This window comes from Eutrigla gurnardus, assembly GCF_963514095.1.
Source record: "Eutrigla gurnardus genome assembly, chromosome: 7".
Taxonomy (NCBI): Eukaryota; Metazoa; Chordata; class Actinopteri; order Perciformes; family Triglidae; genus Eutrigla; species Eutrigla gurnardus.
In genome coordinates, this window is record NC_139921.1 from 29,300,046 (window position 1) to 29,321,263 (window position 21,218).

The 21,218-nt window shown below is 43.4% G+C and overlaps 1 protein-coding gene across 3 annotated transcripts in view; it reads left to right on the forward strand.

The window, feature by feature from the left end:
• The window catches only part of brf1a (BRF1 general transcription factor IIIB subunit a), a 77,084-nt gene that overhangs the window by 17,811 nt on the left and 38,055 nt on the right, over positions 1-21,218 (forward strand). For all 3 annotated transcript variants that reach the window (XR_014597346.1, XM_084012615.1, XM_084012616.1), the window contains exons 7-12: positions 2,998-3,147; positions 5,392-5,485; positions 5,634-5,760; positions 7,314-7,353; positions 7,629-7,721; positions 9,557-9,853. Coding sequence is in view for 2 of the 3 variants with exons in the window: in XM_084012615.1 (XP_083868741.1) it covers positions 2,998-3,147; positions 5,392-5,485; positions 5,634-5,760; positions 7,314-7,353; positions 7,629-7,721; positions 9,557-9,853 (801 nt within the window). In the remaining variant the exon portion in view is untranslated. The remainder of the gene's footprint in view (positions 1-2,997; positions 3,148-5,391; positions 5,486-5,633; positions 5,761-7,313; positions 7,354-7,628; positions 7,722-9,556; positions 9,854-21,218) is intronic.

Here is a 21,218-nt window from a genome sequence, read left to right on the forward strand (position 1 = left end):
TAACATGTATATCTTTCAGACCTCCTTTAATGTATTTTTTGGTTAACTGCTTTTGGGGGCGGGCCAACCTGGTGATTGACAGCTCGCTACCAATGCTTGTTGGCTACTAAGATGACTTTAACACACAGCTGTAAAGTTGACCTTGAATCATGAAGCTAACTTTGTTAGCAGCTTCACACCAGAATCCAGTTTGATCCAGATCCATTAAGGTTGCTGCTCTGCTACTTGTGTTCTTCAGATCCACCCGTCGCTCCTCGCACAGTCCAAATATGGTCACTTCCTTCACTGGTTGCAAAAAAAATCCAAGTAGGCGACGTCCAAAATGCCAAACTCGAGGCTTTCTAAACCGTAGTCAACTACTGAACACTGACAAAAATGAATATATCTATATGTATGTGTATATACACTTTAATGTTGCAAATATACATATAAGTAAAAATCAATAAATGTCTACTTGTGATCGTACCCACAGCCCAAATCTTTCTAAAGCTTCAGTGGATCACTGGATGTCCTTCAGTGATCTGAAAGTATTCAGTCGGGTTGTGATGAGTGACGGCTTCACCCCGTATTCTCTCTGATTGATTGAACGTCAGAGCAAACTGTCAGCTCCAGCAAGAAGTCCACCAGAGCAAAAAAGAAACCTCTGAGAACAGCTTCTACACCCACAGTACCCAAAAATAAATACTATTTAATAAATAGACCAGAATGCATTGCAGAAGTATGTTTCGGGTGCAGCTTCCCCCCACAGCTGAATGATAACACGTTAATGCTATTCGTGCTTCTCTGCTCCCACGTTGTGATTGAAAGGAGTGAGTTCACGGCTCCCTTCATTGGGGGGGGCAAAGTCATTTTGGGGAGAATGTGGGGAGCAGAATTTGAAATACGTGAGGCAGTTTGAGGGGAAAGTAGGTACAAGAGAAACTAAACTACAGCGGTCCGTCACAGAATGACTCCTGGGCTGATTGATTACATTCGACTGCGATTTGAGGATTTGATTCTCCTTTTTTAAAGGGTCTCGTCTCGCCCGGCGTTTGCAGACACTCCAGTAAAAGTTGGAGCGGTGATGGCGAGCTCTGCAGACGTATCATTACATGATGCAGAGAGAGAGAGGGTGGGGGATCAGCCTAGATCTTATTACCAGCTGGCTCTACCAGCTTTCCAGTGGACTGCTCTTTAAACGCAGCCTCTGACTTCAAAGATATTTGACTCCACTGTCATAACCGGGCCACGACCAAGCTCTACTTTCTTGTCTCCCGGCTACAGTGGAAAGACGATTCCTTTCTAATTCTAGTATTAAATTAGATTTCTTAGCATGGTAAAATCATTTTTAAATGAAAGGGGGGAAAAAAGTCAAACTGGCGACCTGCCAAGCGATTTTCATGGCGAAAGCAGGTGGTTCTGATAGTTTTCTTCTCTTCAGCTGTACTATTTTCCATAAAAGTTTACGATATGATCCACTCTGCATGTTTCTCAGGGACATTTGAGAGGCAAAAGGCTTATGATTGGAAGGTTGCCCGTTCAAATCCTATCGCCAGCTGGGAAAATGTGGACAGAGACGCTGAATGAGAAACAGGCTGCTTCGAGGTGCACTTGAGCTAAAATGCTAATCCTCGAGTTCTCTAGTGGAGCTAATTAGCAGCCAGCAGTCGGATGCTGGTTTTACTGGGAAGCCTGCAGGTTTCAGTCTGTATGGATGTATGGCTGAATTATGAGACAATGGGCCCCTGGGCACACAAAAATGTAAAGGGCCCTCTCACCCGTCTTGCATAATAAAGCCACAGCTTTCAAGAGACATATTTTTGATAGTTTTGCATTTATTTCGACACTTTAGCTTCGCTTTATAGTCATTTTTGGTCTCTTTTTGGTTGTTTTTTGTCTTTTCTGTAGATGTTTTCCTTCTCTTTTAGGTCATTTTGCATGTCTTTGCCAATTTTCCCTCTTTTTACACTCATTTTCATCTCTTTTTGACTGTTTTGTATCTCTTTTGTAGTCGTTTTCTGTCTCTTTTTGGTCATTAAGCATCTCTTTGTACTATTTTCCATCCATTTTGCTCGTTTTGTATCTCTTCATCGTCGTTTTCCATCTATTTTTGTCTGTTTTGTATCTCTTCATCGTCGTTTTCCGTCTCTTTTTGGCTGTTTTGTATCTCTTCATCGTCGTTTTATGTCTCTTTCTGGTCATTAAGCATCTCTTTGTACTATTTTCCATCCATTTTTGCTCGTTTTGTATCTCTTTAGAGTTGTTTTACATCTATTTTTGCTTGTCATGCATCTCTTTGTAGTTGTTTTCCATCTCTGTTTGTTGTTTTGTGTCTTGTTGTTGTTGTTGTTGTTTTGCATCTTTGTGTGACTTCCCAACAACACAGTTATTGTTAGCCGTTAGCTGCAACATCAAACAGAGGCTCGGGCCCAAAGGACCATTGGACCTGTTCAGTAATCCGTCCATGTCTGGATGAATTCAAAGCAGACGCGTGTTTTCTTTGGTCTGAGTTGAAAAAAAGATTTTTTTGACTGTAATTTTGGTTTTGTTTACTGCTCAGAGACCAGCAAGGCCAAATAAACAAAAGTTACATGGACACACACACACACACACACACACACACACACACACACACACACACACACACACACACACACACAGGCTGTTTATTGGACAGAGAGTTTTGGCAGCAGAGCCAATCAGATCTGATATGAATCCCTGAAACTATAACATGATGGAGCTCTTCTCGCTGTGATTCATCTTCTCCAGTTAATCACACATATGAGAAAAGCTGCATGTGATCATTACAGGATACTTAACACCCAGAAACCGCGTCTTGTTCTGTAGTTGCAGATTACGTGGTGTGATGTCATAGACACTAGGTCAACTTGGCCTCTCTATATACAGTGGATTCATGCAGACAACTCAAGCAAAACCTACTTTGGGAACCTAAAGGAGCAAGTCTTCCTTCCGATTGACTAAACTTGATTTTTAAACCCCCCCCCCTGTATCCTCCAGACCCGTGCCTCTACATCCCCCGCTTCGCCCAACTGCTGGAATTTGGGGAGAAGAACCACGACGTGTCCATGACGGCGATGAGGCTGGTGCAGAGGATGAAGAGGGACTGGATGCACACGGGACGAAGGCCGTCAGGACTCTGCGGAGCAGGTAACCATCAGGCGATGAGATATCTGGTGTGTGTGTGTGTGTGTGTGTGTGTGAGTGTGTGTGGAGGGTTTAATACAGATGCTGGCAGCAGCCTGGAGGCTCTGAGCAGCAGGTCTGTCATTAGAGGATTCCTGGTGTCAGACCTCTTGAGACAAATCTGAGGAGAGAAAGTGATTAACGCCGTCAGCTTCGTTGGCACTGAACATCAAGGTGCCCTTCATCAGGACACGTCGACCTTGTGTTTGTATTGTCATGCTTCTCCAACGGGGAATAATAGAGTTTTAACTCTGCAACCGGTGATTTATATCAGTGAAGGACTTAAATAATCCAGCACAAAACCACCAGCATGACTGAGAGCTTTGGGGGTTAGAGCAACATGAGAAGTTGTTTTTGTGCCTTTAAACTGCCTGAAGCGGCTAAATAAATTCAGGGCAAAGGTTCAATATCACAACGCTCGAAGCTCCCCGTTAGCTCAGAGCGCAGAACTAGCTGTTAGCATCCGAGCCCTGGATTTGGTGAAGATTGGTTTGTACAGAAACAGGTGAGAAAGAAACTGTTTTAAGGTATCCTTGGTGATCTTGGAACACATTCTTCTATTCTCCTCCTTTTAGCTGAGAAAAATCTATTTATTAGAGCTCCCCAAAACGGATCACATTGTCATCTGAATGGGAGCACATGCAGGGTGGACAGCGTTACAAAAGCATTGCTTTTGAACGGTTCAGTAATGTTCAAATTGATTTAGCATGTTGTGTGTTGGGATTGTGGAGACAGTTGGATAATAAATGGGAGCTTAATGCTGCATTAAAAAAAGTAAAAATGACACGCGACATGTTTAGCTTGTGGTTGCAGGTGTGTTTGCATTGTGCTATGATCAATTTGCCCTAATTTCCAAGCACACAAGAGCTGATATCATAGATCGAGTTACAGGCAGAGATCACACGTCTTTTGAAATCAGACTTCCAGCTCGATCACCAGTGGAAAAGTCCCGGAAAATGATCTCTGGAAAACCGTGGGAACCGAGAGGTTATGAATGTTTTCCAGAAGCTGGTTCGTCCTGACTGACATCATCGGACCTTTTCTGCCAACCGGGTTCAAATCCATCATTATGTTTTTACAGTTTGTTGATCATCAGCCAAAACAGACGAGCGGGCGAGGCAAACCTGCCGGTACTTGTCTCAAACTTACCAACAACCAACAGTGTCTTCTCTTCTCTGTTACCAGCTAAGACGTCCTGAAATCTCATCGGAGGGCGTCCTGCGTGTTTACACTCTCTGGCCTCTCTGCTGCTACGCCTGAATAATGAATTCCTCGTCATAAATCATTGAGACACACGCGGTCACGTGGAAGAAGTAAAAAAAGAAGAAAGTTTATTCCCAAATCTGATGCAAATATCACTGTTGACGAACCAGAAATGTGTATCTGGAGAGAAAAACAAGTATAGAGTCATAGATGTAAAGTAATACAACTTTTTGAAGTTGCAGAGGTGAAATGTTGCTCGTCGTCAGCAGAGCTAAAAGCCGTCACTTCCGTCCTAAAGGCTGTTAGAAGTGTGCATGTAGAAGCAGAAACATGCATCCATCTTTTAACAGGCTCCTGAGCCAAGCTCCTCTAATGACGCTTACGTAACCGTTCCCCTTCAAGGCTCCCGCTGCACTTCATTGCATAATATCGGTGCTCCTTTTTTTTGTAATTGTTTTTTTGTGTGTGCGTGTGGGCGGAGCTTCAGCTCAGCTGGCTCAGGTGCTCGTGTCCTGCAGTCCTCCATGATGTCCGTGCAGAGACGAAACTCCTCTGTTTGAAGCTACAGCTAACAGCTAACAATCACGATCGAGATGCAAAAAGAGATACAAAACAAGCAAAAAATAAAGATGATAAACGACTACAAAGGGATACAAAATGAGCAAAAAGATGATAAACGACTACAAAGAGATGCAAAATGAGCAAAAAGAGATGATAAACGACTACAAAGAGATGCAAAATGAGCAAAAAGATGATAAACGACTACAAAGAGATGCAAAATGAGCAAAAAGAGATGATAAACGACTACAAAGAGATGCAAAACGAGCAAAAAGAGATGGAAAGTAGTACAACCAGTCGCCCAAAAACCAAATGTCATTTTTTGAGTGTTGCGTCTCTTTCGATATATTTTAATTTCCAAAGCATGAATAAAAAAAGCTTAATATCATATACTTTTTTATTTATGTAGTTTAGTGAAGCCACATTTCTGTGTTTATGTTTTTTCAGCTCTTCTCGTCGCCGCTCGTATGCACGACTTTCGCCGCACAATCAAAGAAATCGTCAGCGTCGTGAAAGTGTGTGAAACCACCTTGAGGAAAAGGTGGGTGGAGCAAGTTCTCATTTAAAAGCTGACGATAAGAACCTGCATGATGGATGAAGTTTGACTTGTTTTTTTTAAATTATCAGCTGCTTTCATCACAATTTTGTGATTTTAATCATTTGTCGCCCTGCATCGTCTCGTGCATTAGACTGGTGGAGTTTGAGGACACGCCCACCAGTCAGCTGACCATCGAAGAGTTCATGAGGATGGATCTGGAGCAAGAGTGTGACCCGCCGTGCTTCACAGCTGGACTGATCAAGAAGAAAGTCCATCAGGTGATGATTTTAATCTATATGAGGAAAAACTAGCCAGCAAAAAGGAGTAGCTTGGCTGTGTGGGTATTTATGAAGAACTTCAATATTGTTAATTGCTTATAATATTTCCCATTCCCCTCTCGGGGAATATTAAGATTTAATCTTATTCTGTATTTTCTTGATGGTTGCATGCAGCCTGCAGGCTTTTCTCCTAATAATTAATGAAGGGTATTAACCTCACAGATCATCATTCTCCAACAGTCTGCTGGCTGTAGTTTCATATTTACGGTAGACGTGAGTCGTACCGAGGAATAAATGAATGGATACGCCGCAAAAAATACTTCTATAACTCCTTTAAGCCAGTTGGCTTTTTGGGCTCATTAAATATTGTCAATAAATGGTCAGAAAATATTTGCTTTTGAAATTGTCAAATTAAAAAAAAAAGAACTATTTTTAAAATGTCTAAATGATGCAGATATCCACTTTAATCCCAGTCAGAAGTAATATAATATAATATAATATTCGGGCCACTATGAGACTTGAAGTTGGCCTTTTTTAGTCGCAGCTGAGAGATCAGCGAGACATCTCAGGCTGTTCATCATTATTTCTTCTTTTTTTTTCATTAATTGTGAACATTTTCAGAATGATCTTGTGCTCCAGAACCGTCGTCCACAAACCAAAGACACAATTAAAGACATTAAAGTATTAATCTGCTAATTCTGAACATTTCACACAAACGTCCGATTGGACAAAAATGTTGAGGTGATGACATTTTGGACAGACAAGTATATAAAGTACAAATTGACTTTTTTCAGACGTTATAGGGAAAATAAATGCACACAGTCGATGTAAAGCCGCCGGTGCTGGGGATTCCCATCTAGATGTCTCAAACAGTCCGAAGCTGCCAGGTCGACGGCAGAAACGGCAAAAACAGGAGACAGGAGGCTCTTCCGCCGGGCGGGTCAAGGACAGAAAAACAAAAAGAAATCCCCACATGGCTGGAGGAGGAGGGGAGGGAGGGCAGGATATCAGTCGGTATGCAAGATAAGGCAGAGTTTACACATCATAAAGATAGCGGCAGAGATCGTGCGGTTCATCGAGCAACACCTACAGGAAATGGTTCCCTGAATTCCTTCTTCTAGAACAGATCTGTTCTGTCTGAAGCAGGAGAAGATTTGTTTAATTCTCACATCATTTTAACGATTTGAGCGTTTTCTCCTCTCGACACAAACCAAAATCACAAATTAAAAGTTTGTTTTTTTATTATTAAACCTCAATGACACTAAAAACTTTCATTTGTAAGTGGATTTATGAGGATTCAAACCAGAAGAGTTGAATCGTTACAACTTTTACAGCTGAGACGCAAAGATCCGACTGTTTGTTGTATTTCAGCACCAAATCAAACTCTCGCTTCTTTGCTTTCCAGAAGAAGATGGAGGGGAGGGGGGCTCGTGTTGCGATGTTCTTTAACTCTGACATGTTTCACCCTGTAGTCGCTGTCAAGCCAGTGGCGAGAAATAAACCTTTCTTCCCTTTAACTTCTCTCCTTTTTCTTTTTTCTTCCCCGACTCCAGCTGGAGGTCGAGCTGAAGAAAAGGATGGATGACGTGGAAGGTATGAACGAGCCCATCAAAAGGCATCTTGACTCGGAGGTTTACTTTTACATTGATTCACACACATCAGTGTTGGATGTGGTTAAAGGGCAGCACATCGAGTGGAAACATGATTCACTTCAGCGTGTAATTAACCTCACATTATGTCGCAGTACCGGCTTATTATATTGTAATCATGGGGGGGAAAGTATCGTTTCTTTTTCAGGGACATGAGAAAAGTTACTGCATCTCTACTGTTGTTGATCCGGGAATCATTCTGTGTTGTCTTGTCTTCAGATGAAATTCAAGTCTACCAGGATGAAATAGACGCAGAGCTTCAGAGCTGTCGACCCAAACTGCGAGGAGTTTACGCCGCCTACGCCAACGAAGGTATGACGACATATTCTGACATTAAAGTCACAAAGTTTGAATTTCGTTGCCCCTGAATCGGTGTTCTCACGGTAAGGCTGACCTCCGAGCGAAGGGAAGGTCCTGGAAGATACGTATGTTCTTTCTGTGTTCACCAATATGCGATGAACTTTAGCTTCATGTCGGACCAAATAAATCCTAAACATTGCTGTTTCTGACGAGACACACACACACACACACACACACACACACACACACACACACACACACACACACACACACACACACACACACACACACACACACAGAGGCCCACACATGAAAAGCGACCCACTTCAGAGTGCACTCCCTGTCACTCCTTCTCTTTATCTGTTTCTACCTTTGGCTCTTTATCTCTGGCCTTCTGTCTTCGTCTCTTTCGCTGTCTTGCACACACACACACACACACACACACATACACAAACACAAGGAGTGTGTGTGTGTGTGTGTGTGTGTGGGGGGGGGGGGGGGGTCACAGGCTGTCACTGATTTCGGGCGTGTTGCTCTTCCAGCTGCTTTCAGACATCCGGCGGCGTTTCTTCTTCTTCTTCTTCTTCTGATTATTCAGTTGTTTGTTTTTCTCTCCCTGACTTGTGGGCTGAAGTCTGTGTGAAGACATTTTAATTAAGGCTGATTTTAATAGACGCATTTTAATGAGATACCACGACCAGAAATGATGATCCCATCTATTTTGTCTGGATGTGATTTATTTATGAATGAGTTTTAGGGAAAACAAGATTATCTCTTTTTTTTAAACAATTTACTTATCATTAACCGTAAAAACTGATCTCCTGATATATGATTACACCCGGCTAATTGTACAACGTGACCAAATACTGCAACTGTGCCGCTTTATTAATCCTCGGGGAAATCCAGAGCAGTCGTGAGCTCCATAATGAGATTCAGCTCGGTAAAGGTGACACAAACTGTGTTATAATTAGTGAAAAGTAGGCACTTTCTACACGGACACATTTTTCATTAAAACCATTACGCCGTTGAATGACCTTCTCGTTAGCGGACGCTGTGATTGCTTGCATTTCTCACTATAGAGATTATATGGGCTCACAAAAAAAAGATTTATTCATTGTTATCACCTGCAGGGAATTTAACTGCATAGCCTTGATAAATCTTTAGGTGGTGCTGCTGTGGATCCGGCTAGCAGTGAAAAACACCTCCAGGAGGATCTTAGTGAATAAAGTACAATGTTTTAACGTCTCTGCATGAATTTTAATAGAATAATTTGACATCGTATTCTTTGTTTTCTTGTAGAAAGTGAGATAAGAAGATCAATACCACTCTGTTATATGTCCATGAAGCTACAGTGAGGTTAGCCTAGCTTAGCATAAAGACTTGAAACGGGGGGAAACTATTAGCTTGACACTCTCTCTCTATCGATGCATGTATCTATAATCCTATAAAATTACCATAACAGAATATTTTATCCACATCCCTAACTTCCAACATATTGCACCATAAAATATATTGATTTATTTTATACTAACTTCAAGAAGCACACTACGGCAATTAGCCATATTGGCACTTGTATGTAATTAGCATGCATTTGTACTAAGTTTACAAACTACTATGTGCTACATTTAAAGGAATACTTCACCTGAAAGATGACCCTGTGTGACCTTGAATTCTTGAAGAAAACTTGAATGAAAGATGCACACCATATTAGTAAAATAATCTAAACACCAGGCTGTTCGCTATGAGGGTTTCCAGGGTTTTAGCGGGTCCTGAAGGAGGTCAGTCGCTGATCCTGCCCTGTGGAGTCCCGAATTAAACGGCGCGTTAATTCCATCCCTCTCTCCCAGACGGCGAGAAGGCCGACGCCGACCTCTTCCCTCCGTCGTCCGTGAAGGAGGACCAGGAGGACCCGGAAGAGGAGGACGTGCTCCAGGCCGTGGCCAAGCACTTTGGCAAAGACCTGGAGGAGCTGACGCTGGAGGCCCTGCTGAAACTGGAGCAGAGGGGACCGGAGGAGGAAGAGGACAACGAGGAGGGGGACGTCCCGAAGCGAAAAGCCCCGTCGCTGGCGTCCATCCTGGGCACGTTGCCCACGGCGGCTTCCCTCAGCCTCCCCGAGCCCAGCGACAACGGGAAGGAGAGCGGTGAGTCTGGTTTTAAAGTATATCTCATTTTCTTTTCTTCTCTAAAGCAGTCCTATTTGTTATCACTTTACCAGAAATCAGATTAACTACACTTAAGATTGATTTCTGGGGGCATAAAATTCTCATTTGTCGACAAAACAAAGCTCCCAAGCTTCTCTCCGTGCACTGTTTTTAGATTTGGTTTCTGAATTCTCACCCCTTTTGTTATACTTGATGTTAGCAAACGTGTTTTTATAGAAGCGTCCGCACCTTGAGGACGATCGGATACCATCCATCCTCCACGGTGTCTTCCTACTGTAATGACCCATAATCAACTTACAGGATGCTTTCCTGGGTTTAATTGTTGCAACTGAAATTGGCTGAGCTGTGTGTGAAATTTGTCGTTTTTCACAATGTGTGGGAGACGGAGTTTCTTAACCCTTCAGGTGGTCGACGTTTGGATTTGTGCCAAAATACTGCAATTTGTTAAATCTTTCTGCGGCACATTCAAGTTGTTATCTCCAGAGGGGGGAGTTCTGTTTGTCTGTTTTTGTTGTTTTCTTTGTGCATAAGTGAATGATGGGATTTAAAGGACTGGGAAGGTGATCATCACCTCTTCAACTAATCACACCAACCATCTGGCACACCGGCCATTTTCCTGATGGGCCGACGCAACTGTCTTTTTATTTAAATGTGATTCTGGTCCCAGTCCACCGCAGTGCGGTTGTTTTTTGTGTTGTTTTTGAGCTCTATGGCATCGAGGAAGAATCTGAAACATTGACATCCTAATCAGACAACAACCTAAATGATCCAAACACGTTAACAAACCCAACAATTCTGCTGAATAAATAAAACACACCGTCGGAGCGATCACACCCTCTGCCAATGTGACTTATTAACAGACTCGAGCTACAGGGATCCATCATGTGTTGCCTGTAATTACCTAATTATGCGAGGAGGATGTTTGCCCCCCCCATCACCACCACCCCTGGTTTTTATCTGGGTGTACAGATGCGTTGATGGATGTGAGGTAATGGTGCCATGAAGCGACATCTGTCCTGATGAGGAAACCCAGTCTTTTATGGCTCATGAGTTGTGGTGGGGGGGGGCAGGGGTGGGAGGGGAAGAGTCTTAATGGATGGATGTTGTGAGGGAGGAGGCGGTGAAGTGGTCTAATGTTTGAACATCCTGTAACCTAAAGGTCCCACGTCTGAAGCCGTAAATATTGACCCGGGACACATCACATCTGTACATGAACATCTATACGCTTACATATATGCTGTATTTACACCATCAATACTCTTAACAGTGTTTTTGTTGTATATGTACTTGATTTGCACCTTATTAGGACACTGTATCTGCTCTTCTTCTCACTTTGTGTTGTCATCTATGATCATTTCTAAAGGCGATCAGGGCAGAATCACAAAGTGCTTTACAATTTTATTATGATAATAAAAACACTTTTGGTAAGAAAAGAAGACGCTGGCCGCTTTTACGTTCCTTATGACACTTTCCTGGTCCTCCCTGTCTCCCGTAAACATCCTCAGCTCGGGTCAAACAGCCCATTAACGTGATGAAAATGCCCCCCCACCCCAATAACGCCACTGACCTCATTTCATCAGGCGAACAGGGACGAGGTCGAGAGTTGAGATGAGCCTCGATTACCAAACTGTAATGAATCACCGCTCGCTGAATCATGAGCCCTTATGTCCACTCTAAATGCGTGTCCTCTTTTTGAAAAATATGTTTTTGTTGCAGAGGTGATGTTATTTTGAGTCATGCTCTTTTAAGTCGATGCGTCGGGAGGGTCACGAATGACAGAATCGACATTTAAAAGATGAAGCGGCCGCGATCGAAGGGTTTAATCGTCGGCCGTCTGGGACTCGGCTGAATTCACCGGGGAGCCGAGGGGTTGCTCTCTTTTTTCTGCTTTGCTTTTTGGGGGATTTCTTTTCTTATTTTTCTGAGAGACAAATATATATTTAATGTTCCAGCTGTAGCTGCCTGTTGCATTAGAATCGGGCTCATAGCCGTGGGTCAACGAGGGTTTGTTTGTTTCCATTTACAATCTCGCAAATCTTCATTTGTGGCAGCAGATTTCTGCTTCGTTCAAGTTGCTTAACAGTAAAAAAACGACAGCGTTGACCTCCATATTGACTGTGTTGCTGTTGCGTTTCCAAACGTCTGGAAACCACCTGTCGCTTCTCCCGGTCTGTTATTGGTCCCATTTTTTAGATTCTTGAGATGTGGTGAAAAAGCAAAAGAACAAATGTCCTAAAATAACCAACATGACTCTCTTCTTCTTCTTCTTCTGTTGTAATTCCCAGGAAACCATTTATGTGCCAGTTGTGTGCCTTTACCATATTTGGCATTGTGTGTATTTGTGCGAGTGGTAGTTTTTCTGTGTTTTTGTTGCACAGAGGTTTTCTGAGGATTCCTGCTAATTTTGGTTGGTTTGGGAGGGCAGGAGTGTGTGTGTGTTTTTGTGTGTGTGTGTGTGTGTGTGGGGGGGGGGGGGGTGGAGGTGGATGGTTATTCTTGCCCCCCCAAGCTGAATCTTTGAAGTATTAAGTGGTCGGGGTACTTTGTCATTAGGGCCGAAGCCTTTCATCAGTACTCTCTCTCTCTCTCTCTCTCTCTCTCTCTCGCTCTCTCTCTCTCTCGCTCTCTCTCTCTCTGTGTGTGTGTGTGTGTGTGTGTGTGTGTGTGTGTGTGTGTGTGTGTGTGTGTGTGTGTGTGTGTGTGTGTGTGTGTGTGTGTGTGTGTGTGTGTGTGTGTGTGTGTGTGTGTGTGTGTGTGTGTGTGTGTGTGTGTGTGTGTGTGTGTGTGTGTGTGTGTGTGTGTGTGTGTGTGTGGTTAGCGGAGGGCAGGGCGACCAGAGGAAGAGAGACGGGTGTAATTTTAGATCCTCTCAGGAAAAAGGAGGAAACAAAGTAAGAAAACAGTTTGTTTCTCTTCACTGGTGGGTTTTTTTTAAGGAGGAATGAAAAACATGATCGGTTGTAAGTGTGTACGTACAAACGGGTATGTATGAGGTTAATTATTATTAACCAGTTTTTACGTCCCAATGGATTTTGACATTTAAAATCTAAACTCTATAATTATGAAAACAACTTCAAAAATAGTTATATTTGAGCACAATTGAATCTATATACATTTTGTTATGTTATAAATGCCATTTGATATCGTTACTTTGGGATAATTAAACGTGCTAATTTATCTTCTACTCAAAATTCTCAAAATCTGAATTGATAAGAATTCACAGTAAACATTGTAAACATGAGTTTATGGTTTTAATCTCTAGTTTCAAGTCTTCTTCAATCCAGCATGATGTTCATTTAGTACATTATGGTCCATTTAGAGTCCACCAGACCAGAAAGCAGGGGATGCTTTAGGGGGCGGGGCTTACCTGCTAATTGACAGGTTGCTACCACGCTACCAATGCTAGTTAGCTACTAAGATGACCTTGAATTATAGAAGTTAACTTTGTTAGCAGCTTCACACCAGAATCCACATGGATCCAGATCCAGTTAGGGTGCCACTCTGCTGCTCGTGTTCATCAGATCCACCCGTCGCTCCTCCACAGTCCAAATATGGTCACTTCCTTCACCGACTCTCTCTGGCTGTAACACATGCTTAAAATCAAACTGTTGGTTCAAAAATCGTATTTATTAATAATTATATTAATTATCGTTATCCATTCAGTGTAGGAGATGAATAAAATTAGACTTTTGTTGCCTTATTCACTCACAGGAGGTAAAAACCTGTCGGCCCAAATGAATGATCAATAATGAATTACCAGTTGCTTCCAATCAGTGAGAGTAATGAAGTTGGTGCATGTCCCCGCTTCATTCTTTCCTTGTTACATTACCAACCATGCGGCCTTTTGAAACCTCAGTTAAACGTTTCCCGTCAGTTTGAGCCCGCCGCCTCATCGACGGCCCGTCTCCACTAATGGCATTTTCATCAACTCCTGCGCTCGGAGGCGAAGCGGAGAGCGGCGAGGCCGGGCGGTCCGTGATTCCAGCACCTTCCGGATGACTTTGTCACATCGGTCCGTTGGCGTCCCGGTCTTCGGGGAGCCTCTGCCCCGCTCCATTAGAGGCCGCATTGATTGAGGCACACGGGGTTTTTCAGCGGAGCACTTAGTTCAATCAATGACGTCTGCCCTGACCTTAACTACCTCAGTGAGCACGGCTCCCCGGCTCTTGTCGAGGTTTTTTTTTTTATTGCCTGAAAAACGTCTGTGTGGGGTAAAGGGTCGTTTGAAGTGAGACTCTAGATTTACGTCCGTTTGCTCTTTTGAAGAACGTATTTATTTTTGCCGTAGCTGTTTTACAGGTGTTGGACTGCGTTCAAGGAAGCAGCCGTTGCTCCGTAGACGTGAAGTTGTTGTCCTGGAACATTTTCTTTTCTTTTTTCTTTCTACCCACCGTCCTCGCTAACAGCAATTACCGCAGTGAGTCGTCTCTCCCGGCGATTCGGAGGCGTGGCAGAAGCTCCCTGACAGATCTGTGTTCTGACAGCCGCTCTGCTGAGTCAATTATAGTCTTTTAAATGAGCAGCATCTGTCTCATCTCTCTCTCTCTCTGTCCACAGAGGATGAAAGCAAAATTCAAAAGTCTCATCCTTTGCTTCGGCAGCACTATTTGCCTCCTCAGCAGTCAGATGTGTAGGGATCTCCTTTTGTTGTCTTTTTGCTATGCTAATGAGGAGACAGGAAGCCCCTCAACAAACCAGCAGGTGACTGGTTTTGTTTCCAGCAGCCACCAGCGTCTCCAGCTCGGTTACTTTTCCACAATTGAGTTTAATTGTCTTGATGCGAGTGGACCAACCCGCTTTAGATTTGTCTCGTTTAATTATGTCAATTTAGTTCGAGGACTTTCTGCAACCGGAGAGAAAAATGTTATTATCTCTGAGCACATTTTAGTTTTTTTTTCTTTCTTGTTCTGGTATAAAATCAGTGTTGAGGGCTTGGAAAAGGAAGTGGGTTATGTTTACATTATAGACATTTTTGTGATGTAGTTTTATTTAGTTATTTTCTATTGATAGCATGCCAGTGTTTGATTGTCTTTCTGTATTTGTTTTCGTTGTACTGAAAACATACCGACGATGTACATCCTATCAGTGGTCCTCACAAGTACAGTAGCGTGCGTGTGTGCGTGTGTGTTTGTGTGTGTGTGTGTGTGTGTGGAGGGCAGCTGAAAGACATGAATCTCAGCACCTGTCAGATAAATATTTGATTCTCGTTAAATCAATTTTAAACACGCTGCCATCTTCTGTAAAAATCAAGTGTGTTGTCCCGTTAATTAATAATAACGTATTACTCATCTATGCAGCCGATCCGTTCACCAGCGTGATCATTTCCTCTCTGGGACAGCTGGCTGGCCGTGTGTGTGTGTACTTGGCCCGTGGCGGTACTGTAGAGCCTGATGGATGTGCGGAGCGTCAGACAGGCGATGACAGTGCAGGGAGACGGGCGTCGCCGTTACGGCACAAACACCAGAAGTAAGAACTAATGTTTTATTTGGAGGCTCTTCCGTGGACGGCCAATCACACGCTCCCAGCGAGTCGGTACCGGCTAAGCTGCCTCGGCGGCGGTGGCGTGGTGTGGAATCTGAAATCAGGCTGTGCGTGAGCAGCAGCTGGCAGTCGGTGTCTCTCTCTCCGGTGAGCCGGCTGCAGCCGCCCGTCACCGCAGCCGGCTCTGATTGGAGATGATGTTCGTCTTCTGGCCTGAGGAGGAAAAAAAAAAAAAAAAACGGGACGGCGTCTCGTCTGCCGCCGCCAGCCTGACGGGGGATGACAGCTACCGTTTAGCATGCAGGAAGGGAAAAAAACCCCAGCTTGCTGCTGGCTGTTACGTCACGGCTGATATCACTGTCATACCCTTCTGGCCTAAAGCACCAGGACTGGGGGTTTCAGCAGGGGACCCTCACAGTTCAGGGACTCGGGTTCTGAATATTAGAGTAGCTCAAGAATAATCTACAGACTGTCAATGTGCAGGTTATGTCTTAAAGTATTGTGATATTCCGACACTCGGCCTCTGTTTACTACCGTTTTATCACTGGCAGCAACTTCCCGTTCTGAAGAGTGAAACCAAACCTGAAGTGCCTTTAAGCTGCATTCTCTCTGCTGGCCACCAGGGGGCGACTCCTCTCTGGTTGTATAGAAGTCTATGAGAAAATGGTCCTACTTCTCTCTGATGGCCACCAGGGGGTGACTCCTCTCTGGTTGTATAGAAGTCTATGAGAAAATGGTCCTACTTCTCTCTTGATGTATTATCTCAGTAAACATTGTAAACATGAGTTTATGGTCTCAATCTCTAGTTTCAAGTCTTCTTCAATCCAGCATGATGTTCATTTAGTACATTATGGTCCATTTAGAGTCCACCAGACCAGAAAGCAGGGGATGCTTTAGGGGGCGGGGCTTACCTGCTGATTGACAGGTTGCTACCAATGCTAGTTAGCTAGTTAGATGACTTTAACACTTAGCTGTAAAGTTGAACCTTGAATTATAGAAGCTGGCTTAACGTTGGATTCCCGAGGCTGCAGCTCCTTAAACATAAAGCTGTTTCATGCAGGATTCCTCCTCGGCCCCTTCATTCTCAAACTGACATTCCTTACATTTTTTAAGCCGATTTGTCCTCGACCTTAGAAGCTGCCGTTGTCAAAACAATCCCTCCACAGCGTCCATTAGTGGCTGATCTGGACCTTTTGATCGTATCGCACAGTCTTCATCACCAGGTGGAGTTTGTCCTGCTCGTGGAAACATTTTATTTATTTTCAAAGCACTTTAAAGACTTACGCATAGATGTGTATACATGCACATACTGTACTTTAATTGCACTCAAACATTTTCTGTCTGGTTGCACGATAAAGACAAAAAGACAACCCCAAATATTTCTGCGTACATTAAGAGTTAAATTCCTGATTGTATAAACATACTTGACAGAAAGTTTTTTTCTGTGTATAATTCTGAAAAGTTGAGATTGAGAGTTCATCCTTGACCTTGGTGAGATCAGAGGAATGTTGCGTGGCGTTACTGAAGGTGCCAGAAACATCGACGGTGAGATAACGGCTTGAAACATTTTAAAGGATTTAGAGCATCCACGGCAGATATCGGCTTTCGTTGTCACGTTAGAAAAGAGACATTTTTCTCCCACGTTCCACCGCCGCACACAGACGGGAATCCATTAGAGCAGACGCATAGAGACGGATTCCTACACCCACAGCGTAGCTAAGAATATACCAGAATGCATTGCAGCTGTAAGACGTCAGCCCACTTTGAGTCGATGAGTGACTGAATGCTTATTGTTGACCGAAAAATCACAGAAAATCAATATCTGGGGAGCCAGACGGGATCCGCCACCGCTTCTCATCACAGAATCTCTCTTTGAACCTCAGACGTGATGATGCAGAGCGGCACGAGGGCGGATTTACATCCTCCGTGGTTTTGTAAATATTGTCATGCAGATGAGAGAATGGTGCACGCGAGGGACACAGACCGCCGGTTCATCGCCGTGGTAACGGCAACATTTGGCCAAACATTCCTGTGGCGTCCGTCTGGGTTTTTTTTTTTTTTTTTTAATGTTTGATTTTGTGCATTCTCCAAATTCTCGTGCCAGACTGCTGACGGACCAGATGAGTCGCTCACTTCTTCTCGTGGTGCTCTTACGTTGCAGATTCACTCTCGCTGATGATTAATTCATCCTCCTCCGGTGAAATTCAAAATATGGAAAACTTGACATTCAAACTTTTTTGTCTCGGAGGACAAATGTTTAGTTGTGGCAGCCACAGATGGCAAACGGGGCGCCCCGTAACAATGGGGGAAAACGGGAGTGATGTCATGTCGGCTAATCCCGTCTTAAATCCATGTTTGTTTGCTACTGTTTACAGTATTTACTAATAAGTATGTGCTCAGAATAATAGTACAGTTTAATTTGAACACAAAGAAATCGCTGAACTGTGCAGTTGTTAGCCGGGAGATAGCGAGGGACGTTCAGCTTAGCTTCTCAGTTGTTTTCCTCTCGTTTTTTAAAACATGAAACCATTCTAAAACATTTTATTTTGTCTTTCGGAGAAGAGTTTGGGTGTCATTTCCCAGCAACAATCAGTGTTGTTTCCTTTTTAAATCAGGAAGTCAATCATTCCCTGACCTCCTTTAAAAACACTACAGAGGTCTCTGATCAGGAAGTAGCCAGGCCCATTGTGGAAAGTACTCACAAACAACCTGTTTGGGTTTGTGTATTTATACAGTAAAAAAACCAAAAGCAAAGCCAACATATTCCATAAAAGTTCTACACATGGATTAGTTATTTTTGAATGCCTCCTCTCCACAAATAAGACCCAAAAGTAAGTGGAAACTAATGAATTCATTAAAATAAATACCATCTCAGGTTATGAAACTTGCATTGAAATGTCACAGACAGTCACTGTTTAATAATCTAATATTGCCACGTCCTCTTTGAGTGCGTTCACGTAACAGGAGCTAGTTAAAAAAAAAACCCGGTTTGCATTTTAATTGACCAACCTTTGAGATTTACTTTTTAGCTGAAACTTTTAACGGAAGCGTTTCCATCCAAAGGGTCAAAGTTCAAAGGGTCGCTAACTCGGCCCTGAGGTCACGTTTACTGTCTGCTTTGTCTCTTAATTAGAAAATCTCCAAAAATATTAACGTTATTAGGGGAAAGTTCTGGCTGCAGACATTGTCATGGTGACATCACCCATTGGTTTGTGGACTACGATTTTGAAGCCTCGAGCTAAAGTCGTCTTAGTAGCTAACTAGCATTGGTAGCGTGGTAGCGACCTGTCAATCAGCAGGTAGGCCCCGCCCCCTAAAGCATCCCCTGCTTCCTGGCCTGTTGGACTCTAAATGTAGTAGAGTGTAGTATGAGTATTCGTGGCAGCAGGACGGCCTATATGAGGCCACATTGATGTGCTTTTTTAATAGTTTTTGGATAATAATGGAGCTGGAGGAACACATACATCAGGCTTTTGAACACACAAAATACATAAAAGTGTTTTTTTTTACTTCCCCTTTATTCACCAGTTAATGCATACACATATAGACAATATGGACATAATGCATACAAACGGGGGAAGAAGACGAGATGAAAGGGAAAGAGGAAGGGTAGGAATTACAATAAACGGAGCATGTGATCTGTTTGTGTTTTGAATGCATTTCAGGATGGGTTTGGGTTTTGTATCATTAATTATTTCTCTTCATACACACACTTTATCTCAGTTACGTACTTACATTTTGGTTATTTTCTTAGAATCTGTAGACAATAAGATAAATACTGTAAAGTAACATTTTGTTGTTTTGTCCCAAAATGCACACACATTTCTGCTGTTCCATATTAAAGTGTGATCCGGTTTGCCTCCGGGAGTCTAATCGTCCACCAGCTTCTATATGCACATATCTCCCCACTCCCCAATCTGGAGGAGGAGGAGGAGCAGGTGGTTGAGTGGGCGTACTCTCCATCTAGGCTTCTCCAAGGTCGGGGAGGTCAGCTTTTAATGGGCTCGCCCGGCCCGCCCGTGTCAGCGAGAATCTAGCACTCTATTTATTGCCGCGGCTGGCTGGTTATTTGTCCGGGGCAGAGCTGGCACCGAGCCTTATTACCTCATACTGCTGCAGGGGAGGACTTCCACTCCACCGGCTTTCCTTCTGCATCTCAAGCGTGATGCATAAACGTGAACGGGAGTCTAGAGTGAAGACAGAACGAGGCTTCACTGTTGAGATGCTTGTAGAATTAAAAAGTCCAGCGTTTTCTGGAAGGTTTGCAGACTAATATCAGTGCGTTGATTATTAGTTCCCTCAGATTTGCATATTTAATAGCGGAAGCTTTTCTAGATTGTGATTCGGCAGAACAATCAAAGATGTATGTGCCATATTTTAAATCACGGTTCTTCGTTCCCCTTCTTCCAACGTCTTTCTCTGATTTAAACATTTCTCTTTGTGTATAAATTTAACAAAAGTCAGCTTCAGAACAGAGCCTGGCTAGCAGTTTCCCTCCATTTCCAGTCTTTATGTTAAGCTAAGCTAAGCTAAGCTCCACCCGTCTCCAGCTCTGCACTTAACTCCGACATTAGACCAGCCTTTATCTATTTTTTAAAATGTTTATCAATCAGCTGATACGTCAAAAAGGAGCACCAATAAAAATAATCATGTGCATCTTTATTTTCATCTCATTTCCAGAGCTACGTTTGTTTGCATTCAGATTGAAAACATTGTGCTCTTCTCTCGGAAAGCTCTGCATCGTTTTTAAAAATCTCTGCAGACATTGTTTTTATCTCTTTGCAGAGATTTTTTTTTCGCAGCAGTCAATTTCACTTCACCTTCAACAGCCACCGTCCCATCTAAAAGCCGAATCCTGACAAATTGAAAAGTCTGCTGGCTCCTCCTCCTCCTCCCCCTCCCTCGACGAAGTTGTCGGATCAGGATGGTTGCTGACATCAACAGCCGTGGGTCTGGATGATGTGGGCTCTTTTTCTTTTTTGTTTGAAGTGTGGATGATGGGTGATCCTGCACACGGCAGCATTCATCCTCCAGATCTCTTTCACACACTCACACACACACTTTGTTTTGTGGAAAGGGAAGGAGAGCCGGAGGGGGGTAAAGGAAAGGTGTGGAGCCGTCAGCAGACTCACGCTTGCTTTTTAATTTAGCCAGCATGACTTTTCTTCCTCTTTTCTTCCTCCTCTCCTTTCGTCTTGTTGTTTTCTCCTCAGAGCTGAAACACAGCTCAGGATTAGAAGGAGATCAGTGAGCCTCCCTCTTCTTCTTTCATCTTTTTATTTTCTTTTTTGTGTCTCGACCTTTTCTCCTCCTCTTTGCTGTATTAGCTACTTTCTCTGCTCAGTCCCTCCCGCTGCATTTCTCCATCAGGCTCTTTGTCTCTCGATCTCCTACCTACCTCCAACTCTTAATCTCCACCGCTCAGCCTCTCTTTGTCTTTCTCTGCCTACTTCTTCATTCCCCCCCACTCTGCCGGGCTCGTCTGCAATTTTCTTCAGCAGTTTGAACATTTTTCTTTCTGGTGACATTTTTCTTGTCCCACAAAGAGCAAAAGCTGTCGTTGTGCAAAATCACAAAAGTCACCTTATCAAACGGGTCTTAGATGTGTTGAGAAAAGTTGAGCAGCTAGTCACACTCAACCCAGAAGAGACCAACAATAACTTGATTTTCTATTGATTTATCCGTGTATCCAAAGCCAGATGCATCTTCTTCCTCCGGGACACGGAGCTCCATTGTTGTCCAAATCTATTAAACCTGCATCAATCAGACAAAAGCGTCGGAGCGTTTGGGATCCAATGGGCCGGACTCGGGTTGGAGCTGGTTCCCAGTTGGCTTACTCTGTGAATCCACTAACCTTTTTACC